The sequence below is a fragment of the Haliotis asinina genome, chromosome 11 (genome assembly GCF_037392515.1).
Source record: "Haliotis asinina isolate JCU_RB_2024 chromosome 11, JCU_Hal_asi_v2, whole genome shotgun sequence".
Taxonomy (NCBI): domain Eukaryota; kingdom Metazoa; phylum Mollusca; class Gastropoda; order Lepetellida; family Haliotidae; genus Haliotis; species Haliotis asinina.
In genome coordinates, this window is record NC_090290.1 from 2,588,357 (window position 1) to 2,613,607 (window position 25,251).

The following is a 25,251-nucleotide window of genomic DNA, read 5'->3' on the forward strand; positions in this document are numbered from 1 at the left end:
CTTACAGTGTCAGTGGTGACGTTTAATAGTTGCATTAGTTGATCTGAATCAACAAGAGGTATATTCCGTGCAAGAGTTGTCTCCCCTCAATATAACACGGACATTTCACAAGAACTGTAGTTCTATCCCTATCCCCCTTCCGGTTATGAATACTGTGAGTGTTGTGTCTAATTAGACAACACTATCATATACAAAGGGGTTCCTTGAGTAGCTCATCGGATAAATTTCCTGAAACATGTCGTACCCTATGTGGCGGATTTCCTGTTCGATTTCTTGTTTGTGCTGACCTTCTCTCGTTTTATTTGTTCGATTATGCAACAAATACAAAGACAATCACAGAAACAGATAACAAACACATCAACATATATAGCTTTATGACCGCATCGATACATCTACCTGGTGCTTGTCGCACGATGCATTCACGTGATTCCACTCATTACTGTATTCATACCGCTAAAGGACCAACCGTTGTATATGTTCGGGTTGTGCGAAAATACACCAACATACACACAAACAGATAAAGAAATACCAATATGCATATTATTTATTTGCGTATGGTCGATACATGTACATGAAGCTTGTCTCAAAAGGTAATGACGTAATTTCAGCCTGAAATCAGAGTCAGTTCCTAAATGTAATCTTACCGCAACAACTAACGGCTCAGTATAAGCTGATCTCTTTATTAACACCCGGTGTCAACGTTATTTCGTAGTGATACGTTACCACATGCTCCTGATTCAGCTGGAATCATCATGGGACAGTCAACTCAGTGGACATCTCGCTTCTAAAGATTGTCAATGTCCGAGAGTTAAGAGCGCTCAAAGGAGTCACAACATACATGATCTTTCTCGACAACGTCCGCCATTGACGTCCACACCATGTTGTATTATGGCATCCTTCATATGTAAATGGAATGTTTCTGAATCTTGCAGACACATCGACTCACCCTTTCTGTGAGAGTTACGTTTTGTTTGTCAGTATGATCTGATTGTAGATGGTGTATGTGTAGCCAGGGTAGCGGGACACGGGAGCTCGGCCGAATGAAATCAAACTGTGGCTTATACTACTCGACGGCTGAAACATGAGTAAGTATAGAGTTATAAAGATATACAGTAACTAGTAATCACTGTTCAAAGGATTGCTTCACATCTGTAACAGTTCGCAGAATCGAGCCGCTGGCTACAACCCAAATAACAATAAATTGGTGAGTGAGAGTGGTGGTGAGAGTTATTTCACATATCACGCTGACGAATAGTGGGGTTAGATAGTCTGTCTCACAGTCCCCGAACCATATTATTTTCGCTACAGCTAAGCCCTCCTTGCAAATTTAAAGCCCTAAACGAAACAAGACTTGACTTGTTCAGGTCCTGAATCTATGGTTCCCCCGGGACTCCTTTTCAATAGGTTTATTTGTTACAATCAAAATTGCATATATTCAGAAGAGATGGTTAGTCTATGGTGTACGTGCCCATGGACTCTAGCACAGTGATCTACCTTGGTGATCTACCTTGGTGACCTACCTTGGTGATCTACCTTGGAAATCTATATAGTGGCTTTATATTGTATTGTACCAGTCTAGTATCTGTTCATGTTATATGCCAGCTGGTTTATATTCCATATGGAATATTCTTGCCGTTTTCTTGTCCAGCTGTTACTTAATATGAAAGTACGACTACAAGTATATTTTAAAATCAGTTTTCTATTCAAACACATGACTATTTACATCATACTGTTACTGAGGTCACCTGAAATTATATTCTCCATTCGGTATTAGTTCGTTCGAAAGATCATTCAACTTAATGTTTAAACAACTGCATAATAAAATCATACTTTACAATATGAATCATCATTTATATTCCAAATTGTGAAATAACAAGACCCTTATTACACTCGCTGAAAATATCGCTCGTCAATGCATATTTCAGAAGCTATCGATAGTAGCTTGCATGGTGGAAAGATCAAGTTATGTCCCTCACAATGCCGTTTTCCTGTCAAGACTCCACATACTTCCGCACAAAATCAAGCTGTTTCTCCTTCAGCATGTAGACGGAATTTTAAATTTGATTTTAGGGTAAATGATATGATATGATTATGTTATTGTATGGTAGTTCCTTTCATCCCTCTCACACTGGTCGATGGGGTAGCCCATTGGTTCGCTAGTCCCCACGTGGATGCAATGTGTCTCCCGCCTTGATATTGTTGGAATTGGGTAAGTGAGGCGTGAAGCTTAAAACTCACTCACTCCGTCTTACCCTCAATGATTCTAGTTCCAGATCCTTGAACCACGGTGTTGGTGGCAGACTGTCATCCAGATAGACCCCTGGACTGTGCAAAAGGAACCTGCTCCTAGCCTCATCGTCACGTGCATCACCGAACTGTATCCCCAGGCTCGCCATACACATTGCAAACATCACACCTTCTGATGCGTTCACTCCGTTACAAAACCTGTTGTAGTCTCCCTTCGTACCGAGTCGACGCAAACCTTGTTTACTTAAGACAATCCCCGCAAACTCATCCGGGTATATCACATCTGTCCCAAGTGCCTCCCTTTTCACTTTATGTCCCCAGTATACCGCACTTCCGTCGTCCTGATTTGACAGGAAGTGATGTAGGTTTTCCATAATGACGTAAGGGATACCTCGTGATATGAAGAACCAATCAGCGTCTTGGAAATGACGTACGTAAATATATCTCAATGCTGTTATGAAATTTGATAGACTTATTTTTACCCAGTAATTAGGTAGTCCGTCAAAAGACAGAGCTGGTATAGTGCCGTTATATCTGTCTATGAAGAGCAACACTGACGTGCATTTGTTTGTCCAGGATTTTCTGGCAATACGTAGATGATGAAGAATATTAACAATCCTCTTCTTGTAAAAGATGCACATCACCCTGGAGTTTTTCACTTCACGTTTATTGATGCTACCTGTAAAATATATCGATTATTGAAGATATCATGTGATTTTGTACCTAGTGAGTCGTCTCCATTTGAGCGCAAACGTGAAAAATTAATTCGTTTAAATGTGATATTAGGACACATAGTTACTGCAGGTTAGAAAGTGAGACATTGTAAATTATTGTGCATGTGTGAAAGTGAGATATTGTAATTTTTGCGCTGATGTGAAAGTGAGACACTGGAATTACAATGCAGGTGTGAAAGTTAGATATTGTAATTATTGTACAGGTGTAAACGCGATACATTGTCATAGTGCAGGTGTGAAAGTTAGACTTTGTCATAGTGCAGGTGTGAAAGTGAGACATTTTAATTGTAGTGCAGATGTGAAACTAAACCATTGTCATTTTAGTGCAGGTGTGAATGTGAGACACTGTCTTTCTAGTGCACGTGTGGAAGTAAAACATTTTGTAAACCAGGTATGAGTGAGTTGCTGTTTCAAATTCATGTTTGAAGCTGGGACATTGTAAATCGTAACATTTAGAACCTAACACTATTTAGAGGAGATGTGAAAATGAGACACTGGCGTGAGAGCACATGTGAAAATGAGACACTGGCGTGAGAGCACATGTGAAAATGAAACAATGTAAATATTGCAAATGTGAAGCTGGCACACTTCATTCCGTGCAATGATTACTTTGTCCATGTGTAACTTGCCATTACAAGATTGAAACTAACATTTAGTTATCCATATCGGTAAATTTTCAATTCCCATAAAAAGTCTGAAAATTCATCTATCTACTTATGAAAATGTGTATCGTGTTTTTACTCTAGACGTAAACAGTACCTGAGAGGCGCTGTCTGGTTTCCTCAGTAACATCAACCGCTATGTGCAGGGGAGGTAACTCTTGAGGGATCAGATCGTGATGCGAAACCATCTTTGTCACAGCAATGCCAACGCCGAGCAGGAACCCAGCACAGAAATGTCTCAGCTTAACCGACGTGTATCTGGATAGTCTTCTCATCTTGAATCTACAAGTATTTGGCATGGAGGTATAATTATTCATTTATGATACATTCTTATTACTAAGATGCACGCACAAATCACATGACGTGTATTCCAGGCTTGCCAATGAAGACATGTATAGTTTTATCAGCCAAGCCGTGCTTGTGATATACTGGACAATTGCATCAAGCATTGAATGCTGTCTGTGGTGATCGGTTGGTCAGTGTCGGCGACGCTGTGTGTCAGCGAGCCGATAATGTTCATAATATCAGTCACTGGACAAATAGTCTTACAGGGCGCTGTCTTACGGATGGGATATTGAGTGGCGAACAGCGCTGAACAACTAACCAATACACAAACACACACTGGCAAGCCCGACCCTCTGAATGACGCCATTGTCAACGTCAGTATATCAAGGAGCTGAACATTGAAAGAAAAGAATAACTTACACTTTTTTCAACTAGTAAGTCACATCGGCTTTCCTAAAGCTGTATGCATGAGATCAAACCAACCATTACCGTCATGTTACAGGCCGAGTGGCCCTCATACTAACCATGTCGTCTTCAAGGTGTCACTGTCGAGGAAGCTGTGTCACTGTCGTCATCGACCATGGAAACACATGTGCAGCATTCGTCGCTCCATCTTGTTGTGATTTATAATCGATCGTCCGGTGTCATTTGGGAGAATTTTCCCTCGTAAATCCCACATGTTGCCATGACTATCCGTTTTGTCCCTGGAATCTATAGTTTTCGTACCTGTGAATTTTGTTCCCCTATAGGTGACACGTCTTGTATTGCAGCATTTCAAAGACTGGGAAGATTTGCAGGTAGGTCAAAACCTATTTATTTTCCTGTTTTGTCATCTAGTACTTACGAAAGTATAGCGTCACTTCTCTATACTGCGTGTCACGGATGATTGGTGTCCATTGTCGTCACATTCAGAAAAAGGAGTGGGTGAGTGACTGGGTGAGTGGGTGAGTGAGTGAGTGAGTGTATTTGTCCAATGTCCTCACATTCAGAGGATGCAGCATTTCGGGGTTGGGAAAGTGGGTATATTAACAGGTGAACTTTTTAACAGATATCTTGTGATGACTTTCGTCAGTTAATTGCCATTGTTATTCAATATGAGTGAGTGTATTTGTCCCATGTCGTCATGACAACGACAGTGGTACGAGGGGTGTCCCAAAAGAGGTCAGGCCTCACCTGGACAATTAACAAACAATGCAACTGTTTTTAGTATTATTTAATCTACATATTGTCTGTCAAGCTCGAGCAAATTGTTTTGCCATGTTCCAAACTAACAATTCCCGTTTTGTTTGACTCTTCATATTGGTTCCCCCCAAAAGACAAAATCGGCAATAAATGCATCACTAACTTCATAAAACAAAATGTGCAACAACATTTTGTGTGATTCAGATAAGCAGACGTCCTCCAGAATCAGACGTAGCTATTAAAGTGCATAAAAATGCAAACTACAATCGTTTGTTAGAGTGACTCACTGACGATGCGTACTGACAGAGCATGTTTGGGAGACACTTTCAGATGACGTAAAATAAAGGACATAATTCATGTATGATGCCAAGGGTTCAAACGAAATACTTAAAGGTCACACAATGTGTCAGCTTTCAATATACTGCAAACTTGAATGTCTGGACAAAATGTTTTTGGAAAAATAAAATGGGGGTGTGCTTTACAAACGTCTAAATATAAATCAAGCAATCCAAAACACTGAGTGGTGATTGGAGATTGTTTTTCACTTCTGCAATGTTTAAAGAAATATTACATCACAATGTATTGTGATGACAAATATCCCCTCAACCACATTATCCATAAAAGTGAAATTCTGGATATGCCTTTGCCAATGATTCCTTCCAAATAAAATTGAAGCTTTTCTAACACTGAACATTGAGAACACAGAGAGGCCGACCACTTTGGGGACACCCCTCGTAAGTTTATGTTAAAGCATAGGAGTTACCGCTGTCGTAGCGCTAAGACTGCTTTGAGGAAAGGTGACCTGACCAGCCAACCAACCACCAAGCAGCCAGCAAGTCGGTGACCAAGCAGCCAGCAAGCCAGCCAACCAGCCAACCAGCCAGTCTTTACCTCGTTGTAATTAGTTTTAGTATTTGAGTCTGAGTCTTATGCCCGTCACACTTTCTTCTCTAAAATCAATGAGCATATATATATATATATATATATATATATAGAGAGAGAGAGAGAGAGAGAGAGAGAGAGAGAGAGAGAGAGAGACAGAAACATTTTAACTCTGCGAATCACAATCACTCCAAAAATGCAGGTAACCCTTCCACAAAAGAATCGTGTATATGAAAGCAACTTTAATCTCAAGCGTGATATTATACAAATGATCCTGTGTATCTGGACCTATGTTACGTTAAGGTGAAGGCTACCAGTCCCCCAGCCTTGTCATCCGTCTCTGACTTGATCGATTCCATTCCAAGCATCTGTGTTGCTAGGGTATCAGTTGGATAGGACTGAGCCATGGCGTACCAACTCCAGGCACCGTCGTAACCATGGAAATACGACCACTTGAACTGCTCCTGTGACGTCATTCCGGCTCCACGGACTTGGTTGAACTCGGCGATGACGAGAGGTTTGTCCAATTTATACTCGGAAGCGTTGTGCTGAAACAGTTGAACATGGACATGTGTATCATTGGCCAACTGTCAGAAGCACGGTAACATAATAGGAAATGTGAAATGGCATATCCATTCTCTTTCCAAATCAGTACTATACGACACAGTCGTAAAAAAATCCATTTTGAACCAAAGTAGGTCAATAGTCAAACATCAATCCTGCTCCGTCTTAACATAATATGGGAAATGCATAACAACCGATACAAATCATTTGAAAACTCTGTTTTTCAACTTTACTAGCAAACATATTTGAAAGAGCGTCAATATTATTGTATATGTACTCATGGAACAATTTAAGGGAACGCATGTTTCTTAGGGCAATTCAGAATTTCTGTTTACTACCTTCAGCGCCGTGTATTATCGTTTTCGTGATGAGCAGTTCACTCATAGTCTCAAAGTAGCAGTTCAAACTCACCATAATGCTTTCCATGTACGTGCACTACATGCTCCTAAAGTTACATGCACTTAGATTTACACGTTACATGTGTGTGCACTGTCAAACACAACGGTTAAAAACATTGTTAACATGGCGAGACCGTACTTAACTTTGGCACAGAAATGGGAGGCAATAGTCATGGTTAATGGTGGAAGCTCATTACGACAGGTTGCAACAACTTTTCACAAGTCTGTTAACGTGATATCCAGACTTTGGAATCTCTACAGAGCGACTGGTGACGTCAAAATGAGGCGTGGTTGGGGACGGAAAAAGAAAACCACCCCACGGGTTGACCAGACCCTACGCCTTATTGCTCTGCGAGACGGGTTCAAATCCTCCTCCAAAATCAATACGGAATTCAGGCGAAGAACAAACGTCAGAATTTGTTCACGTACAGTGCGTAATCGTCTTGAATCGGCTGGTCTAAAAAGCCGCCGTCCATTGGTTTGAATCAACATGACTGGGCAACACAAGCGCTTTAGACTGCAGTGGGCACGGAACCATGTAGGAAGAACCATACGTCAATGGAGAAACACCATGTTTAGTGATGAGAGCACTTACACACTAGACCATAATGACGGTTGAAATCGAGTTTGGGGAACGTCACAGTGCCTGCACCATCAAACAGCATGATCGTTATGGAGGGGGCTCTGTTATGGTGTGGGGCGGGTTTACCTTTAACCACAATACAGATCTTGTGAGTGTTGATGGCAGGATAGCAGGTGTACGATATCGTGACGAGATCTGGAACACGATTGTGATCCCCTTTGCACGTACAGCAGGTCGAATGTTCGAGTTCCAGCATGACAATGCCCGCACTCACATCACTCATGTTTGGCGGGACAGACAGAGGACTGCAGGTGTCCGGGTGTTGCAATGGCCGGCTAAACGTCCTGCCCTTAACCCCATCGAACATTTTTGGGATGTTCTTGGCCGCAATGTTAGGGACAGTCCTGTTCAACCCAACAAATTGGATGAACTTTTCGTGAATGTCCAGGACTAATTCCGTAGAATTCCGATTGGTACCATCCGTACACTCATTCGCAGCATGCCACGACGATGCCAAGCAGTTCTCCAGAGACATGAGGGACACACCCGTTATTGATTTTCATCACTTGACATAAGCCTTTTCATTTGTATGAACATTTTTGTCTTACTGATTTAAAGATTAAAAGTCACAGCTATTTCATGCATTCCCTTACATTTTTCCTTGAGTATATTTACTAACCAGGAATGGTGCCCAGGAGTCGAACTTTTGCTGCCAGTCATAGCTGTGGGTCGAATAAAATGTCAGATGTCCCTGCAAGCAAATACAATCCCTTAATATACCATCCAGTAGAAGGTTCCCAGTGACATGAGCTGAGAAGGACAGGAAACTGACAGCGTGGTAGGATCGTTCTTAAAGCGTTCGTCAAATGAACTGAAAGATCCGGGTTTTATTTCCGATATGGGTGCAATGTGTGAAGCCAGTTTCTGGTGTCGCCATGATATTTTTAGAATATGGCTAAAAGCTGAGTATAAATTATGTTCACTCACCGACTATGACTGGAAGTATAATTCCGAAGCTGACGTGCGTATTTCCATTGTTTGGGTGTGTGACATACCTATGTCGCTACATGCTAGATAAGGTCTTGAACGCGTCAAAATTTAATGACAATGAGTCAATGCTTCAATTACTAAACGTGCATATGCACCCAGAGATCAGATGTAGTTTTTGTATATTTTTCACAAAAAGGAAGATAACATGCGTAAATTCACCATTACGGTTCAGTTAGGCAAACTCGTGATCGGTATTACGATAAATGATCCACGCTACCCGCTAGTGACGGCATAAACCACTTCGGGCGATCCTGACAAACAAGCTACGTGTGACAAAGTAGGTGTAAACAAATATAGAGATGGTGGAGGCACATCTCATAACAGTCGACCACCTCCATGTTCTAGTGGTTCGATCCCCGGTCGCATCATGCCAACAGACGTTGGTTAAAATTGATACTTGCTGATCCCTGCCTAGTGCTTGACATTTTAATTTGTACGGCTCAGAGTCAGTATAATGTATCTGAGTTGAGTATTTATGCGTAATTTATGAGTATTTATGCGTAGTGTTTCGGCGCTAGAAAACCTGCTGAAATAAGAGCTTCGTCTTATGGGCGAAACAATCACAAGTGCAACTTTAAACACCATTTCAACTGACCGCTAATAACAGCCGACATCGTCACTTTAGGTCTGAGGAGACATACCTGCGGTTTTCCTCCAGCCTTCTTCATACACTCATCCTTGTAGTAGTTGAAGAAAGTAAACTGATCTGTGTTTGACCGCACGTTCCACGACCCGGCGGTTATAGGCGTGGTCGGATCTACGTTTCGGATAGCGTCGGCTTGTCGGGAAACAAACCTGGAATATGCAAGGAGAAGACTTCTTTGTTACACACCTCATACACTCATGAACGTCCTGATCCTGCTTTGCTGAAACTAAACCCAGTTTGTATTCGAGTTTCAAACACAGGCTGACAATTTGAAACAGCCGAATCATAACTCAACTGCAGTTATATATTATTGATGACAAAGCAACTTCTTTTGGTATTCTTTTTACCAAAACATAACTGCGAGCTATGATTGAGCCAATATCGATTTCAGTTTATTTGGGGAAATGTGTTTTCTCAAACTTGGGTGAAAACGAAACTCTTAGTCAAACAAAACTCTATAGCTAAGTCAAACCCCACACTCAAGTTTATTTCGAGAAGTCAGAGCATGATCATCATCATCATCGAGGGCGCTGTTTTAGTCACCAGAAATCGTTGCCATAGCATCTGATTCCTCGAAGCAACGCCCGGACGGAGCTAACAGAATCCTTTCACTTGAGCTAAACATCTTAAACAGAATGTAAACACAAATTTTGATTGTGTTTGGGCACCGAACACTCACCGTCATTTGGGACAAATCGCCCGTATACAGATCCAGGAATATATCAAGATGATGGTCTTGATCTGCCATATATCGTTGTTATATGACATCAAGCAGGACATCTGACATTTTTGAGACACCTTTAATCTTGCTCGCTCCTTGTATAACTTAGGAAGTAGATTAATGAAAAGATACATGCACGGGATATTCTTAAACGCATACAGATCATTGAATATACCTTAAAAAGTCTTGCATTGAGAATGCCTTCTGAGCCCAACCAGCTCCAGAATCGTGCAGGCTGGTTGTGTCGAAGCATGGTTCCGAGTTAGTCTCATCCGGTATGACAAGACCTTCTATTTCATTGATGATGTCATATCCGCCCAAACCAGGTTCATCCTTGATAGCCTTGGCCAGTGGGATGAGTCCATTGTCGATGTAGGACTGTAAAATGGATTCATCCTTCACCAAGCTGTCCATTTTGTTGCCATGCAGAGCACCATTCCACAGAGTCAGGAAAATGACTATGTTGTACTTGGCTGCCGTTCGAAGGTACTTCTTGATATCGCTGATGAATGTTCCTTCCTTATCGAGGCTGACCACGTGACCGGAAGAGTCAAATTCCGGAGTAGTCTGGCCACTGACGTGAATCCATGTTCCTAGGAAATAAATAACGACGGAAAACAAGATGAAATGACTATGCATTCTAGAAAGTGTTGTCACCGAAATGTCCGCTCACACAAGCTGTGTAGAAGTAACGGTTTGTGCGTTACGAAAATGTAAATAAAGTCCGCGAAAGTCCGCTACTGAGCCATGTGAAACAATAGTGTATACACTGATGTTTGTTGTAACTGAACTCGGATTACTTGCGCTCTTTATAATAACAGAATATCTGTTGTTGATGAATAATGGCATAATACGAAAGTTGAAGTTCTTTACTGTACCATTTACACTAACAGATAACTAACATACCATTTTCTAATAGATGTCAAAGGCGTAGGTCCGTCCTGGCGAAATCAAAGAAATGAACAAACCTCATGCCAGCATAAGTAATTGTAGGAAGTAACAATAAATATGCATTGATATTTCGGTAAAAAATAAATATATGTTTAATTGGCAATACATTTCGAAGCGTGTACAGCCCCTGTTTTCACTGAATATGAAGGTTCAAGTGGCGTCATACTCACGCATGGAGTTTCCACCAGCTTGGTGTACTTTCCTGAGGAAACATTCAAACTGTGTCTTCCTGTATTCATACTGGTTATTTCCGAAGTCGTAACCATAGGCAACCCAAGCCTGATTGGCGCCAGACAGAAACACCTTTTGGTCGTTGATGTAGAAGTGCTTCCCTTTGATCTGAAGCTTTCGACCTTTGATAGAGTTGCAGATACTATGTTATTTGTCCTATGTTAGGAGAATAAGAGGGAGAACAATTGAGGGAGATGGATAGGGTGCTGAAAGAAAGAATGAATGAGTGTCGTTTTACGCCGCATTCAGCAATATTCCAGCTATATGGCGACGATCTGTAAAGAACCGGGTCTGGACCAGACAATCCAGTGAACAACAGCACGAGCATCGTGCTGCGCAATTGGGAACCGATGACGTGTCAACCAAGTTAGCGACCAGACCACTCGCCTTTTGTGGCACGCATGGGTTGCTGAAAGCCTATTCTACACCGGAACTTCCCGGGTCCTGAAAGAGAGAGGCAGAGAAAGTGGCTGACAGAGAAATGAGAGAGAGAGCGTTAGAGACAAAGTGGCAGAAAGTAATTGAGAGAGAGACTGAAAGAGACATGGGGTAGACAGAGGCTGAGAAAGAGACACTGAGAGAGACAGAATGAGAGTCTGACAGAATCATTGAGAGAGATGAGGGGATTTCAACAAATATTTACCTGAGCCAGGTTTGCTTAAATCTCCATAGTCGATAGGGTCGTTGACTCCATCCGGGCACTTTTGAGAACTCTGCGGTGCCTGAGACGGGGCGGTACCCTGGTGTCCGCCATTATTGTTATTGTTGTGTGGTGCGGCAGTGGTGGGCACGGGAGTAGTAATGACAGGGTGACTACCCACTGGAAACTTACATACGGGGAACGCGTGGTCGTAGGTGGCGTCACAATCCTGGTCACTCCACACACCTTGAGAGAACTTGGCCATCATCTGAGCACATTTCTCAACGCCATTCCAGTTGTCAGGCTCACCTGAATGATGACGTCATTCGGGTCGTTTGGGAGTTTGGAAGGAGGAATAGTGTGAATTCGCTTTCAGAGGTATTTAATATCTATCACAATTTGATGTTGAGAAATTCCTAAAGGTATCGGGCATCCCTCCGACAATCCCTCCGACGATCCCTCAGAAGAGGACCCATTAGCTCAGGAGGATGCAAGACTCAGTCACGCCAAACTTGATATTAAGAATCCATGACATTCAGGTTCCTCATAATCCTAAGGGAAGTAACTCTTGGAGAAAAATACTTACCGGTATGGAAGTACCAGTATTTCACGGCAGATCCGTCAGTCCAGGACCAGGACGTACTCAGAGACAGTCCAATCCAGCAGTCCCCGCCAGCTGGAAGTAGCCATAATAAGAGGACTCAAAAACTTATTATAAAATTTTACAGAATCGTGAGAATACATGTGTGAACGTTTCTCATAGTCATTTTTCCCCGTGAACAAATTCTAATTTGCAGGAAATATACATGAGTGGGTGTGTTGAAATTTAAGTTGATTTGAGCAATATTCAAACAATACCACGGCAGGGGACACCAGTAATGGGCTTCACATACTGAACCCATGTAGGGAATCGAACCCGGGGCTTCGACGTGACTAGGTTAACACAATGTGCTCTTGTTCAAATGTGTTTTACGAAGTGTTGAGACATGCAGTGATGAGGAGAACGAAAGGACAGACGCCTTCTTTACACTTGAGAGTATATATTTGTTCTTGCAGACTGATTACCTTTCCGACAAAGTTCGTTTACTTGATCATTCTCTGTCTTGCTGTGAATAGAGACAAGATGGCCGCCATACCCAACACACACGTCCTCCGCTTGTTTGAAGGTCATTTTGACATTAACGAGTTGGATGTTAAAACCTGAAGAACAATCAGAGGTAGTAGTAGTAGTAGTAGTAGTAGTAGTAGTAGTAGTAGTAGTAGTGGTGGTGGTGGTAGTAGTAGTGGCAGTAGTAGTGGTGGTGGTGGTGGCTTGGAATTCTGAAAATTCAGCTGTAATATGGGGCAACACAAACATCAATGTACAGATGCCCTGTTTCCAATAGAGGCTTATGTTTTCTAACTAAGTTTAAAAATTGCAATGACATTCTTACTTTTGGATTGGAAATTAAGTATTGATAGCCGACAATGAATTTATCAACTACACACTAGCTTGGTAACTGGTAACTACTGGTAATAGATTGAAATTCACTTCTAGAGTTAATAACACACTTTTTCTTGTGTGTGTAGGGGGGATTACAGTTAGAGCATGTATAGTAAATTACGTGTATCTCCTGTGTTGTACTCTAATGTAAGGGGTGTAATGTATCAATATATTATAAAATGTACACCAATCAGAACTGAATAATAAGATATTAAAAATATTAAATATTGAAACCTGACTCGATAAAAATTACTACCTCCGGGGTTCGTTGACCCTGTGTTGGATGTGGTAAGGTCAGGGGCGGTCAAGGTCGCATTACTGTCCTTGACCCTGCATATAGGGTATGCGTGGTCATAGTTGGCGTCACAGTCTTGATCACTCCATTCTCCCTGGCCATACTTCAACAGGAGCTGAACACACCCCTCCACGTGGTTCCAATTGTCAGGTTCACCTGCCAGCAACAAGGCCAAGGCTACAGTAAATAAAGCACCTGTCTTTGCTCACCTATTCACTTTTTAAAATTATAAAATAATAATATTCGTAATTGATATAGCATGCATTAATTGTTTCTGTTACACTGACATTTATGTTACAGGGAAAACTTGGACCTTGGCCTTATACAGGTAAAAACATTTGTGGCATTTGTCGCAGATGATAAATCACATGAAGTCTTGGCGATAAAATCTTAGACTCGGTTTCACAATCTCATTTTTCCAAGTTTTGGCGTGACACGAATAGCTTATCATTTCCAGTTTACGAGACAAAAGGTCAACGTCACATTACTGTGTGCGATGAACAGATATGCCTTAGATCTTTATGCCCGTGCGTTAATTCCCAACAACCACTGTTACCGATCTGTGATGACGTTAGACGTCTACGTAGTGCAAAAGAAGCATTTAGAAGTTATCTGTTAGAGTGAATATTCTTTTGTATATAAGCAATACGTACTTCTTAATTTGATCTATCCAGCATGTTGTTACACAAACCAATCATGGCATTGTAAACTTATCTGTTCAACCACGTGCATTTGGTCAGCTATATGCCGGTCATCGGGTGACCAAAATCAAGACTCGTGATCCCTATCTTATTTAGTGCACTCGCACTTTGCTTTCTGTACATTCGTTCTACTGAGTGAGCGCCGTGATTCTTGAGTATGTACTTCAGTTCAAAATACTGAGTTAAGTACTGTCAGTGGAATGGCAGCGTATCATGTACTATGAACGAGCAACGATCAGTACCTGTCTTCTTCCTTATAGACACAATACTGTATTCAAGTCTGCTGTATTGATGCGCCAGCATTAAGCCTGACTCAGGCTAGTGGGCAAAACGGATTGTTTCATGGATATTATTATAAGCAATGATTTAAGCACTGACAGTAAATAAACATTCTGTGGATATATGCGTTGTCTATAGTTCTGTTTTATTTTGAAATACCGAACTATGTCTCGTAGTTGTGCCTGAACAAAGAAGTGAATAGTCTTCAGTGGGGAGACTTTTCATTTCGTTTATCAAATATTCTTGCATTAAAATTGAAAGCAGGCACTACAGAGAATATTTTATGTATCTAATGAAATATGAATATCTGTCATTTTCAAGACGGTGAAACTTCTTCTGCCACTGACCTGAGTGGAAATTTGTGTATGACTGTTGTGACCCATCTGTCCAGGCGAACACGTTGCTGGAGGCGTCCACACGTCGGTAACCCAGCCAGCAGTCACCATGAGCTGGAAGAGGGAAATGTCGTGATTACAGAAATTCTTAGTCCAAAGGAAACGGTACGCAGAGTACCATTCTAATGTAAAGGACTGATAATTAGCGGGTACTGCTGTTGTCGTACAACGGAAAGAACAAGATCTGAAAACGTATGTGCATGTTGATCACATATACGCCATTCATAATCCTTACAATACAGTGAACAGTTGTCACCATGTGATTGTGTCGTACAAACGTAAAAAGTAGTTCGATCTCAAAAATGCATCGAATTTCTGGTTGTGTTGATTTTAGATAAACATGTGAAGGAATTAAAGAAAGGGTAAGATGGTGATCTTCTCTCCGTGTGGGTAAATGGCAAAATGACAAAACTACTTTGGTGGAATCTTAGAACACATAAATGACTTTACAAAAACGTTGGTATGACACTCGTAACCATAAGATCGTTTGGCTACGATTCCTGAACCTACTGAGATTAACGGGACTTTGGGATTGCCAGTTACATGACCGCTTGATATGGCAGAAAATCCTGTAGTGCAGATATCATATGTTTACAAAACTGGTGAAACACATGACAACCAGGGAACTGTTACAGTCATGGAGTCGACCTTCAAACATGTTTCTTGCACGTCTACGCGTTGCGGAAAAGTGCATCGCATCAGACTCCCTCCTGTCAACAATGGATCCCGTACTATGTTAGGCTTTGTTTGTGCATTCGACATGTTCTACAACATGGAATATGCTTTACTCGTCATTGTACACATGCATACCATTTTACAACACTGGCGTTGCACGAGGTTTCTAACCTTGTAATGCATGGACGCGTGCATGCAGCACGGCAAAAGGACACACATGGGTCGATTTTGAAAACTGTTTTGCTTACTCATGTCACACAGCCTGTGAGCCAGGGCATTCTCGGCATCGCTGTGTATTGACGCCAGATGGCCACCCAAAGTCTTGCACCTGTTCTCAGCGTCATCAAAGGTCGTCCTTACCCGGACGATGGTGAGATGGTCAGCTGAAACACACATGGATTTGCACGTGCCGTAGTCGAAATTGACATAACGTGGCTATGAACAAATGCAAGTATATAATGCAATATAATCTCGCGAAGGAAATGTTCTTATCAAATCTTGAAATGTGTAAAAGATTTACCTACAACAACCTTTAAGGTAACATGTTATTTGTCATTCTGTAGACCAGCAGATATTTCGTTCCAGTAGGTTTTGCAAACACAGAATTTGCCAATGTCGATATGCAATCAAGTGACTTTTGTTTTGCAAGTATTGGTTTTGTCGATATACCACGAATTGACCTGGAACTTGGGAGTGGCTCCTGGTATGCCTGCCTTAAAGTCACGCCGTGAGGACGTGTGTACTCAGTTGGCGATAGAACTCTTTAAGCATTAGGTTAACTACCAAGCATCAGTATTGAGGAACATGATTGCCATTATTACCAATCCTCCACTGAAGGAACTTGTTTTGTTACCACGTGCTATCAAACCTATAAACTCTCGCCAGCTGCTCATTATATCAACTGTTTTATCTAGCCTTCAGCCGATTGTTGTTTGCCGCTGTGATACAGTCGGAATAAAGCCACAATCGACGAAACAGCATTCAGCAATTCATTGTCACAATTCAGAATGATAATGTGGGTTGAATTAAGATAAGTCAATAAGAACACATTTCAAAAGTAAGACGATACTTGTTCCATAGTGTCTCAAAAGTAATAAACTGAAAACAGAATAAATGATGTAAGTGTATCAACGCACCTGAAATGATCCCAATCCCAGCAAGAAACCCTATGCCGAGAATGAGAAAGTCCATTTTCATCTAATCTGCAACATTCATCGTGATGATTGCCAATTTTGTTATTTCATGATAAGAAATGAACCAATAGGATTATTACGTGGCTATATGCTTTCACAGCTTTATTAACGTTCCTATCACAAATGACTCGTGAAGATCCGGGTTAGAATGTAAGAGGTATTTAGTAACCCGTGCTTGTCGTATGAGGCCTCTACTGGATATGGTGGTCAGGTTTGTGACCGTGGTTGAGACACGCCTGATTGCTCATGCTGTTGATCACAGGATTGTCTGGTAGAGACTCGATTAATTACAGACCACCGCCAAACAGTTCGAATAATGCTGATTGCGGCGTTGAACAGCAAATGAGCAGACGAAACGATACCATCACACGGTGATCATGTGTGCGACACATGCGACATTTCGAAAGAAGTGGAGTGTATGAATTGAACCACTGATATCCTCCTAGTATAAACGCATGTAGTTCGTAACTCACAGTTTGGTAAACTTTAAAACGTACGCGCTGTTAAGTAACTTTGGAAAACTTTAAAATGTATTATAAAGACTTAGTATATTCTCAGACAAAGACATTAGGGTTGTGCCAGTCAGGCGAAAAGGGATTCGAACCTTGCAAACTTATAAAAGTGTTTAGAATCGACAAGAGACACTGATATATCTTACCTTCCCAATACCTTTCACCAAACAGAACTATCTATGTCCGGCCATTATCTATATATAATGCATGTCTTATCTATCTGGCAGCATAAGCTGGAAATAACACCTCCTGCAACGTGCCTAAATGTCACCTGGTCTTGTTCTGGGACAAATTATTGTCTGCTATAGACTAGAAATCAACCATGAAAATAACTTCCGTTACAGGAGTGAAAACATCCAGACCAAAGCAATCTAGAATTCTGGGTTTGACCGAGGGACTAGAACAAGGGCATAATTATTAATTATTATCTTTTATTATTGTATTTTACAAATTAAAATGAAAATGCAGCAGTGAAGGCCCTAAAGATCCTGGCACAGTCAGACTGGTAAGGCCCAGCATCACCTCAAGGTCCTTGCTCCCTCTACGCTCAGTCCAGACAGCGAATGGGACTTCTCCCAGGAAATGCTGCCTAATCGGCCCACCAAGACCTGACCGGAGAATATGTAGGCTGCCCAACACTGCAGCCATCTGCATTACCCAGGGTATCAGAAGAGCTGTGCTCCCCGTAGAGAACCCAGGCACTCTCCTGATCTACCCCACGAGATCAGTAAGTGCCAGACCAAGAGCACTGTGAACAGTGGGGAGCCTGACGACAGTGATCTTGGGATGCAAGCAAGACATTTCAAAGGCGAGGTCCGCATACTTAATTAGCATGCTTTTCCTGAATCTTGCTGATCACGTTACTGTCAACAGACACAGAGATTTCAATGAAATCAATAAATTCAATTGCTTTAACACACAGGGCAAAATCAAAGTTGTCGGCTGGAATTGACTCCCTGGACATGTTCAGAGCCGTAACATGGATGGACGTCGGGGTCGAAGCCACAGGCATGACGGAGACAGTATTAAAAGCTGTAAGCCATGTCACGGTATCTTTTAAGATATATTGTTTGTGCTAAGGAACGGCATCCACTGACAATGTATTTTACAGTCTCTGTAAATGCATTCCAAAATGGACATTTCACGGAAATATTTTCTTGTAGATTTATAGCGTCATGACACAACCCTGTGACAACGTTGGTATTACGTAATTTTAGAACCTTATTTTAGAACAACGTTCCGATTCATCGTTTCTGAAACGTTCTTGCCACGTAAGCTAAATATTGTTAGCACAACGAACATTGAATTACCAATAATTTCTGTAGATAGTATGGCCGTTGTTCAATACTGGCCGATTGTATTACATTTTGTGGTTACCATCCAATAAACATACTGAAGTCACAGTAACGTAATTTCCATTCCTGACAACGTCAACATAACGTCACTGTGCAACGGTACATCACAACAAGCTATCAACGTTGCAACGATGCGGAAAGTTATGATTTGGGCTCATCACAACGTTATCACAACGATAATGTTTTCTGTAAAACGTGTTACTTTGAGATTGTTTACTGTTCGTCCCGTTAAAGTGTATATCAGAACTGGCCTTCAGAAACCCATGCTTGTCATAAGAGGCGACTGACTGTGGATGAGGATGTGCCACTGTGGTCATCGACCATGGAAACACATGTGCAGTATCCGTCGCTGCAACCAGATGTTGCTGTTTTGAATTCGATGACAATGTGAGAGGTCATTTCGGAGTATGTTCACTCTTAAGGCAACATATGTCCAATGATTGTCTGTTTTGTCCGTGGCAATTATAGTTACCGTACCTACGTTAGTCTCGTGTCCTGTGTGTGATATTTGTCTAATATCTTACCTCACACAAACAAAGGTTTTGAGCGTTCTTCTGTTATTATCCACAATCATGAAGAGGGATGGGAATATTGGTTTGAACACTTTCCATCCGTCCAATATGATGTAGACAAACTTACTCACAAACCACCATAGATTGGGAAACCAAATTTGATAATGGTATTTCTTTTCAGAACATGAATGTCTGGAAGGGGAACAGAGTTCTCATAAGTCTTCAGCAACCCATGCTTGTCTCAAAAGGCGACTGATGGAGTTGGGTTGTTTCTGTTGCTGTCTTTGTTCACATAGCATCGTATCTCAGTTGCGTTAATTCGTGCTCATGGTCTTGAACTCTGGATTGACTGGTCAAGGCTGGATCAGTTACACACCACCACCATATAGCTGGAATTTTGCGTGAAACTAACCTCACTCACTCATTGACGTAAGAGGCGAGATGAACACAAATTTATCGGAGCCAGGTTGGTTCCATCTGGGAACATCTGAGAACTCTGCAGTGCTTTTGTTGGGTGTTCGTCATTGTGTTTCTTCTTTTGGGAGACTCTGGTGGGTGCGGGGATGGTGATGGCAGGGTGGCTGCCCATGGGGAACTTACATACGGGGAACGCTTGGTAGTAAGTGGCGTCAGAGTCCAGATCAAACACCTTGAGGGAACTTGGCCATCATCTTAGCACATTTCTCCACGCCACTCCAGTTGTCAGGCTCACTTGAATGAATCATATACGTGACATCATACGGATCTAGATGTTGAGCAGGGGCGACGAGTGAAGTCGGTTGCAACTCTTTTCATTAATATCAGTGTTGTCAGTCGTTATGTTGCCGAACAGAACAGGCAGCCATCAGGCGTCCCCACTTCCGGGCGAATTCTTGCAATTCGAATTTAAAGAACTCACGGCCTTCGAGGGAAGTAACTCTTTGTTTCTCTTACAGAAGAATACTTACCACTATGAAAGTGCAAATACTTCACGGTAGATCCATCAGTCCAGGACCAGGAATTACCCAGAGACAGACCAATCTAGCAGGACCCACCAGCTGGTAATAGCCATGTCGCGAATTCATCAATTTTTGAAAGTATTTTTACTGAATCTTACTGAAATGCCCTGCTGAAGCTCTCTCTCTCATGGTCATACATGTATTTCCTTTCCCTTGTAACGTAAGTTTCAGAACAATGGAAATTAAATTAATTGTCAACTGGTCACGAGACGGATGTGGGTGCATCAAACCATGGTCCCACATTAAATATATTATTTTCGGTAAAAGTGCATACTGAAACATAAGGACGAAGTTCGTTTATAATTATTTGATCATTCACTGCCTTCCTGTAAAAACAAGATGGAAGTTTTAGCTAACACACGCGCCCTCCGTTTGTTTGAAGGTCATTTTGACATTGACGAGTTGAATGTTAAAACTTGAAACAAAGTATAAATGTGATAAGGAATAAAATCATTTATTGGAAATTGTACTGAGACTCTGTGTCATTTTATCGACATTTTACAACAGATTTCATACATCCTCTCCGAAAGTTCTGATGCTAGTAGAGACGGGTAAAAGTATCATCATCAGCCGCCGCAGCAGCAGCAACAGCAGCAGCAGTAGTAGCAGTAGTAATAGTAATAGAAATAGTAGTAGTTGTTGTTGATGCTGTTGTGGTGTTGGCGTAGTTTGCAATATTTTCGCAGACATTCTTCTCATCACCAGTTTGAATGATATATAAGAATTGTAATCTGTATAGGGGCTCGTAACGAGTGATCCCTGTACAGGGGTAATATTTGTTCACACAGAATACAGACGTTTGCAATGACACTAGGCAAACTACAACGTAATGAAAACGGTTTGTATGGGAAGAGTCTCTGCAGAATCAAAACTATATTCCAACAGTAGAATGGAACTGGTCTTGTGTGCACCGTGACATCTGACGCATCGTAATCATCGTGTTGGACTAGTGCTTCGACGACCCATGAAGATCCGGGGTTGAATAAGCATTGAGTAACTCATGCTTGCCACCAAGGACGACTACGCTTGTCGTAACAGGGGACTAACGGGATTGATGGTCAGACTTGCTGATTTGGTTGACACATGTCATCTGTTCCCCTTTGCGCAGATTGATGTTAAGCCGTTGATAACTGGATTGTCTGCTCTAGACTCGGATATTTTCAGACAGTTGCCATATAGATGGACTACAGCTGAGTGCTAAAACTAAAGTCACTCAATCACTCTTTCTTCTCTAAGGGACTGCCGTATTCTTTTGACGAGCCTGCTGATATATCAGACAACACAAACATCGAAATACAGGCGTCATGTCATGGATAGACCCTGAATTTGTGATTATTTTAATTTAGCTTCCAGGACATAAAGTAAGTGATCAAATGAATACATAATCGGACTTGATGAAAGATATTCAGTCTAGCGTTTCTTGACCCCGCATTGGATGTGATAAGGTCAAGGGCAGTCAAGGTCACTTTACTGTTCTTGACCATGCATATAGGGTAGGCGTGATCGTAGTTGGCGTCACAGTCTTGGTCACTCCATATTCGCTGGCCGAACTTCAACAGGAGCTGGACACACCCCTCCACGTGGTTCGAGAAAAAAAATTGTTTCATTTCCTGAAACGCGTACTGACGTCATCCACATACAAACACATGTGGAAAGGGGGTCTGTTGACAATGAATAAATAATTCCCTAATGTTTTTTACGTTCATTCCTCTAACCTTGACCTTCAGTGTCGTTTACAGGAAACATATACTTATATAGTCTAGCATTTGTCGCAGATGGTAAACTCACACGAAGACGAGGTGATAACAGTTTCAACTCGCTTTCACAATCTCACGGTTCCATGTTTCGTAATGTCAGGTATATTTTATCATTTGCATTCATTGTGAAAAAGTCATAATTTAAGGTCGTCGTTTGCAACAGGATTGCCGTCAGTGAGTTTATCCCTATTCAGTCCAATTGAGGTACGCACTGATAATGCCCATAAGTGCCATTTTATGTACAAGTGGTTTTATGTCATTCTAGTATTAGTGCTGGTCTTATTTGAAGAACTAATCTAAACAAGAAAGATATCAACTCTCTCGATTTTTATTTCATTTTCGAATACCGAACTATGTTTTATCTGTGTGCCGAAGAAGTATTCAATTTACAGTTGAGAGAATTTGGATTTAATATGTTTAAAGTTACTTGAACAACACTGGAAGCACATATAATAGAATTTATATTTCATGTGACTGATGAAATATCGTTGCATCTGTCATGTCGTGACGTGAAGAAACTTTTCATGGTGTGTGAGCTTTGGCGTGCAACTGACCTGAGTTGAAATTTGTGTATGACAGCTGACGGTTCCAAAGTACCCTAATGTAATATTTGATGATATGGAGGTCCAGTATTCTGAACCATTGTTATGGAAGTATCTTCCTTCAGGAATGGGAAAATGTCATAAAAGGTTCATATATACATATACTTTCACGAATTGTTTCTTCAAAGTATCATTTTATTATATGTAACATGCTGGGAATTTAAGTCGGAAAAGAGATATACTAATTCATAGTCCGACTGAATGTATCGATGTATTAAATCATGTTATATTAACATTCAAAGGCGGCATCACAACTACACACGTTCACTATTTCAAGGACCCCTTTGGAACTGATCTTCTGCAACCCAAGCATTGGCTCATCACGCTCATCGGTGCTCATGATGTCAGTCACTGACTTGTCTTGTGTAGACTGGATTGTATGCAGCCCGTCATCATATACATGGTGCATTGCCAAGTGCTACATTAAACAGCAAACCAAGTGAACAATTTCAGTAACCGTACGCGTATATTTGTTGCTGATTCAATGAAGCAAACGTAAAATGTACACTATACGTGTTAAAATAGACGATCGTTCTGCTATACATTTCTCTTGCATTGTTGCATGATTCCTGTTGTGTGAGAGTCCCTCAGCGCAGTTTCAATCAATAATTTTGATTTCCATTTGGCCCCAGAGCGATACGAGCCATTGTGATTTTGTTTCACGTGATTTGGTTTCAAGATTCACGATTCGGGACACACTCAGTTAACAACCCAATATGACTTACAAAATTTTCATGAAAATTGCAACAACCGTTTGTACAGTATTCTCATGAAAACTGCAACAACCGTTTGTACAGTATTCTTATGATCACAACAACCGTTTGTACAGTATTCTTATGATCACAACAACCCTTTGTAGAGTATGCTCATGAAAACTGCGACATGAATCTAGTTTAGAATTGATCTCCAGCAAACGTTAGTGTTGTAATAAGTGACTAATGGTTTTGAATGGTCAGGTTCGCTGACTTGGTTGACACGTCATCGTATCTCAAAAGTGTAGATCGAGTCATGTGTTTATCCCTGTGCTGCCTGGTCCAGACTCGATTACGTGAAGACCTCTGACATGTGGCAGCGTCTTGGACGTGTTGTGTTTCCACAAAATGTCTCAGTCGTCCCTTTACGTGTATATCAACGTAGAAGCAGAACCAAATTTAATCCAGTTCTTACAAATACATTCACATTATTTATTCATGGACTGCACATTCAATCATAGGAACCAACCCTTGTAGATACTAAGATCAGCCAATCAGTACATAGTATTTTGTATGTAGGCGTGGCCTAAATGCTTCCGCCTTAGTTGCAATTGTACGTCAGAAAATTCATACTGGGAAATGAGACACACGATGACGAGTAAATACCAAAGAAATTGCGATTGGTGAACATGGCAGGTTTGCCTCAGCTCACCTGGTCTGTGTCTTCCAGGATGCTGTTCAGACAGGATATTGGATAGCAGTATGATGCAACATGTTTGGATGGCCTCATGAATGTCATCAAGGGTGATTACAAGACAAAGGTCGTTGTGTTTACTCCCGTCGCCGACAAGATACAAGCTGCACCACGGAATGCTGGTTATGCATAAGTCTGGTCCAGACGGACCAGTGATTGCAATGAGTAACACCTTCTGCCATAACGCCACGATGACTAACAACGTCATTGTTTGCCACCCAATCCACAAAATGATCAGTCGACAATGATACCAGAAGTCTGGACTTACACGAGTACCTCTCGGTCGCATTGTACAGGAAACTGTGCAAATATTTCTTAGTCTATTGGCCAATATGTTTCATAGGCAACCGATCAAACCAACTCTAAAACAGATACACACAATGTCCAACTGTACATTCATGAAGTTATGCAGCATATTCTCCACGACCTTACTCACATTAGGTCATCATTTCTCATGTGCTCGGTGAGAAATTTAGAAGGATGGCTTGGACAATGACAAACAAAGAAAAATAAAAATGCTGCCCTTATTCAGCGAGACATTTCACGAATTGAGAGACCTGTGCATGTTGCAGACGACATTAACGCTTTCAGAGTTCTCTCCCTTACGTTGCAGTCGGCTTTGCTTGGGCAGTTTCGCATTTGGTAATGATTCTGGTGATTATCATATTTTTGCATTGGTATTGGTCAGAAGTTCCCAACTGGCCGCCAGGGAATTGTTTAAATAAATCGCTTATTTTACACAGTCAGACATGAATATCTTAACGCACAGAGAATTTGGTTGAGCATCCCCTGAAACACCTCACGATTGCATGAGCATATATTGGACATGATTGGTCGTCGTGTGCAGCGAAGTGGGGATTTCGTCTCAGCTGGAAGATGTTTTTTTACAAGGAATGGTCTAGACTGTCTCTTTAGATTATCGGGAGGCTGACATGTTGTATGAAGAGGAGAGTGTTGGCTGTCATATTGCCATGTGTAAGTTACTCTCGCTGTTGACCGTGAATCGTGTAAGACACGCAAATTGACATTTGGAATGCTCACATAATTTCTACATTAAACATTACAGTTAGTGAGTGAGTGAGTTTAGTTTTACTCCGCACTCTACAATATTCCAGCTATATGGCGGCGGTCTGTAAATAATTGAGTCTGGACCAGACAATTCAGTGATCAACAACATGAGTATCGATCTGCGCAAATGAGAACCGATGACATGTGTCAACCAAGTCAGCGAGCCTGACCACTCGACCCCGTTAGTCGCCTCTTACGACAAGC

At 41.5% G+C, this 25,251-nt stretch overlaps 2 protein-coding genes across 2 annotated transcripts; both read right to left on the minus strand.

Annotated features, from left to right (window-relative positions):
* Positions 1 to 960: 960 nt before the first annotated feature.
* Positions 961 to 2,621, minus strand: LOC137256422 (glycoprotein-N-acetylgalactosamine 3-beta-galactosyltransferase 1-like). The gene is made up of 2 exons (XM_067794265.1): positions 2,253 to 2,621; positions 961 to 1,074 (listed from the first exon to the last, which is right to left on the minus strand). The coding sequence occupies exons 1-2, from the start codon at positions 2,619 to 2,621 to the stop codon at positions 961 to 963; spliced, it is 483 nt and encodes a 160-aa protein (XP_067650366.1).
* A 3,593-nt stretch (positions 2,622 to 6,214) lies between these two features.
* LOC137256526 (mannan endo-1,4-beta-mannosidase-like) lies at positions 6,215 to 17,593 on the minus strand. Its single transcript, XM_067794367.1, has 13 exons — positions 17,456 to 17,593; positions 16,741 to 16,806; positions 15,853 to 15,987; positions 14,882 to 14,983; positions 13,516 to 13,710; positions 12,842 to 12,976; positions 12,363 to 12,452; positions 11,780 to 12,085; positions 11,076 to 11,258; positions 10,130 to 10,547; positions 9,229 to 9,382; positions 8,217 to 8,288; positions 6,215 to 6,540 (listed from the first exon to the last, which is right to left on the minus strand). Exons 2-13 carry the CDS (start codon positions 16,799 to 16,801, stop codon positions 6,286 to 6,288), a joined length of 2,106 nt encoding a protein of 701 aa, XP_067650468.1. The 5' UTR covers positions 16,802 to 16,806; positions 17,456 to 17,593; the 3' UTR covers positions 6,215 to 6,285.
* Positions 17,594 to 25,251: the final 7,658 nt, after the last annotated feature.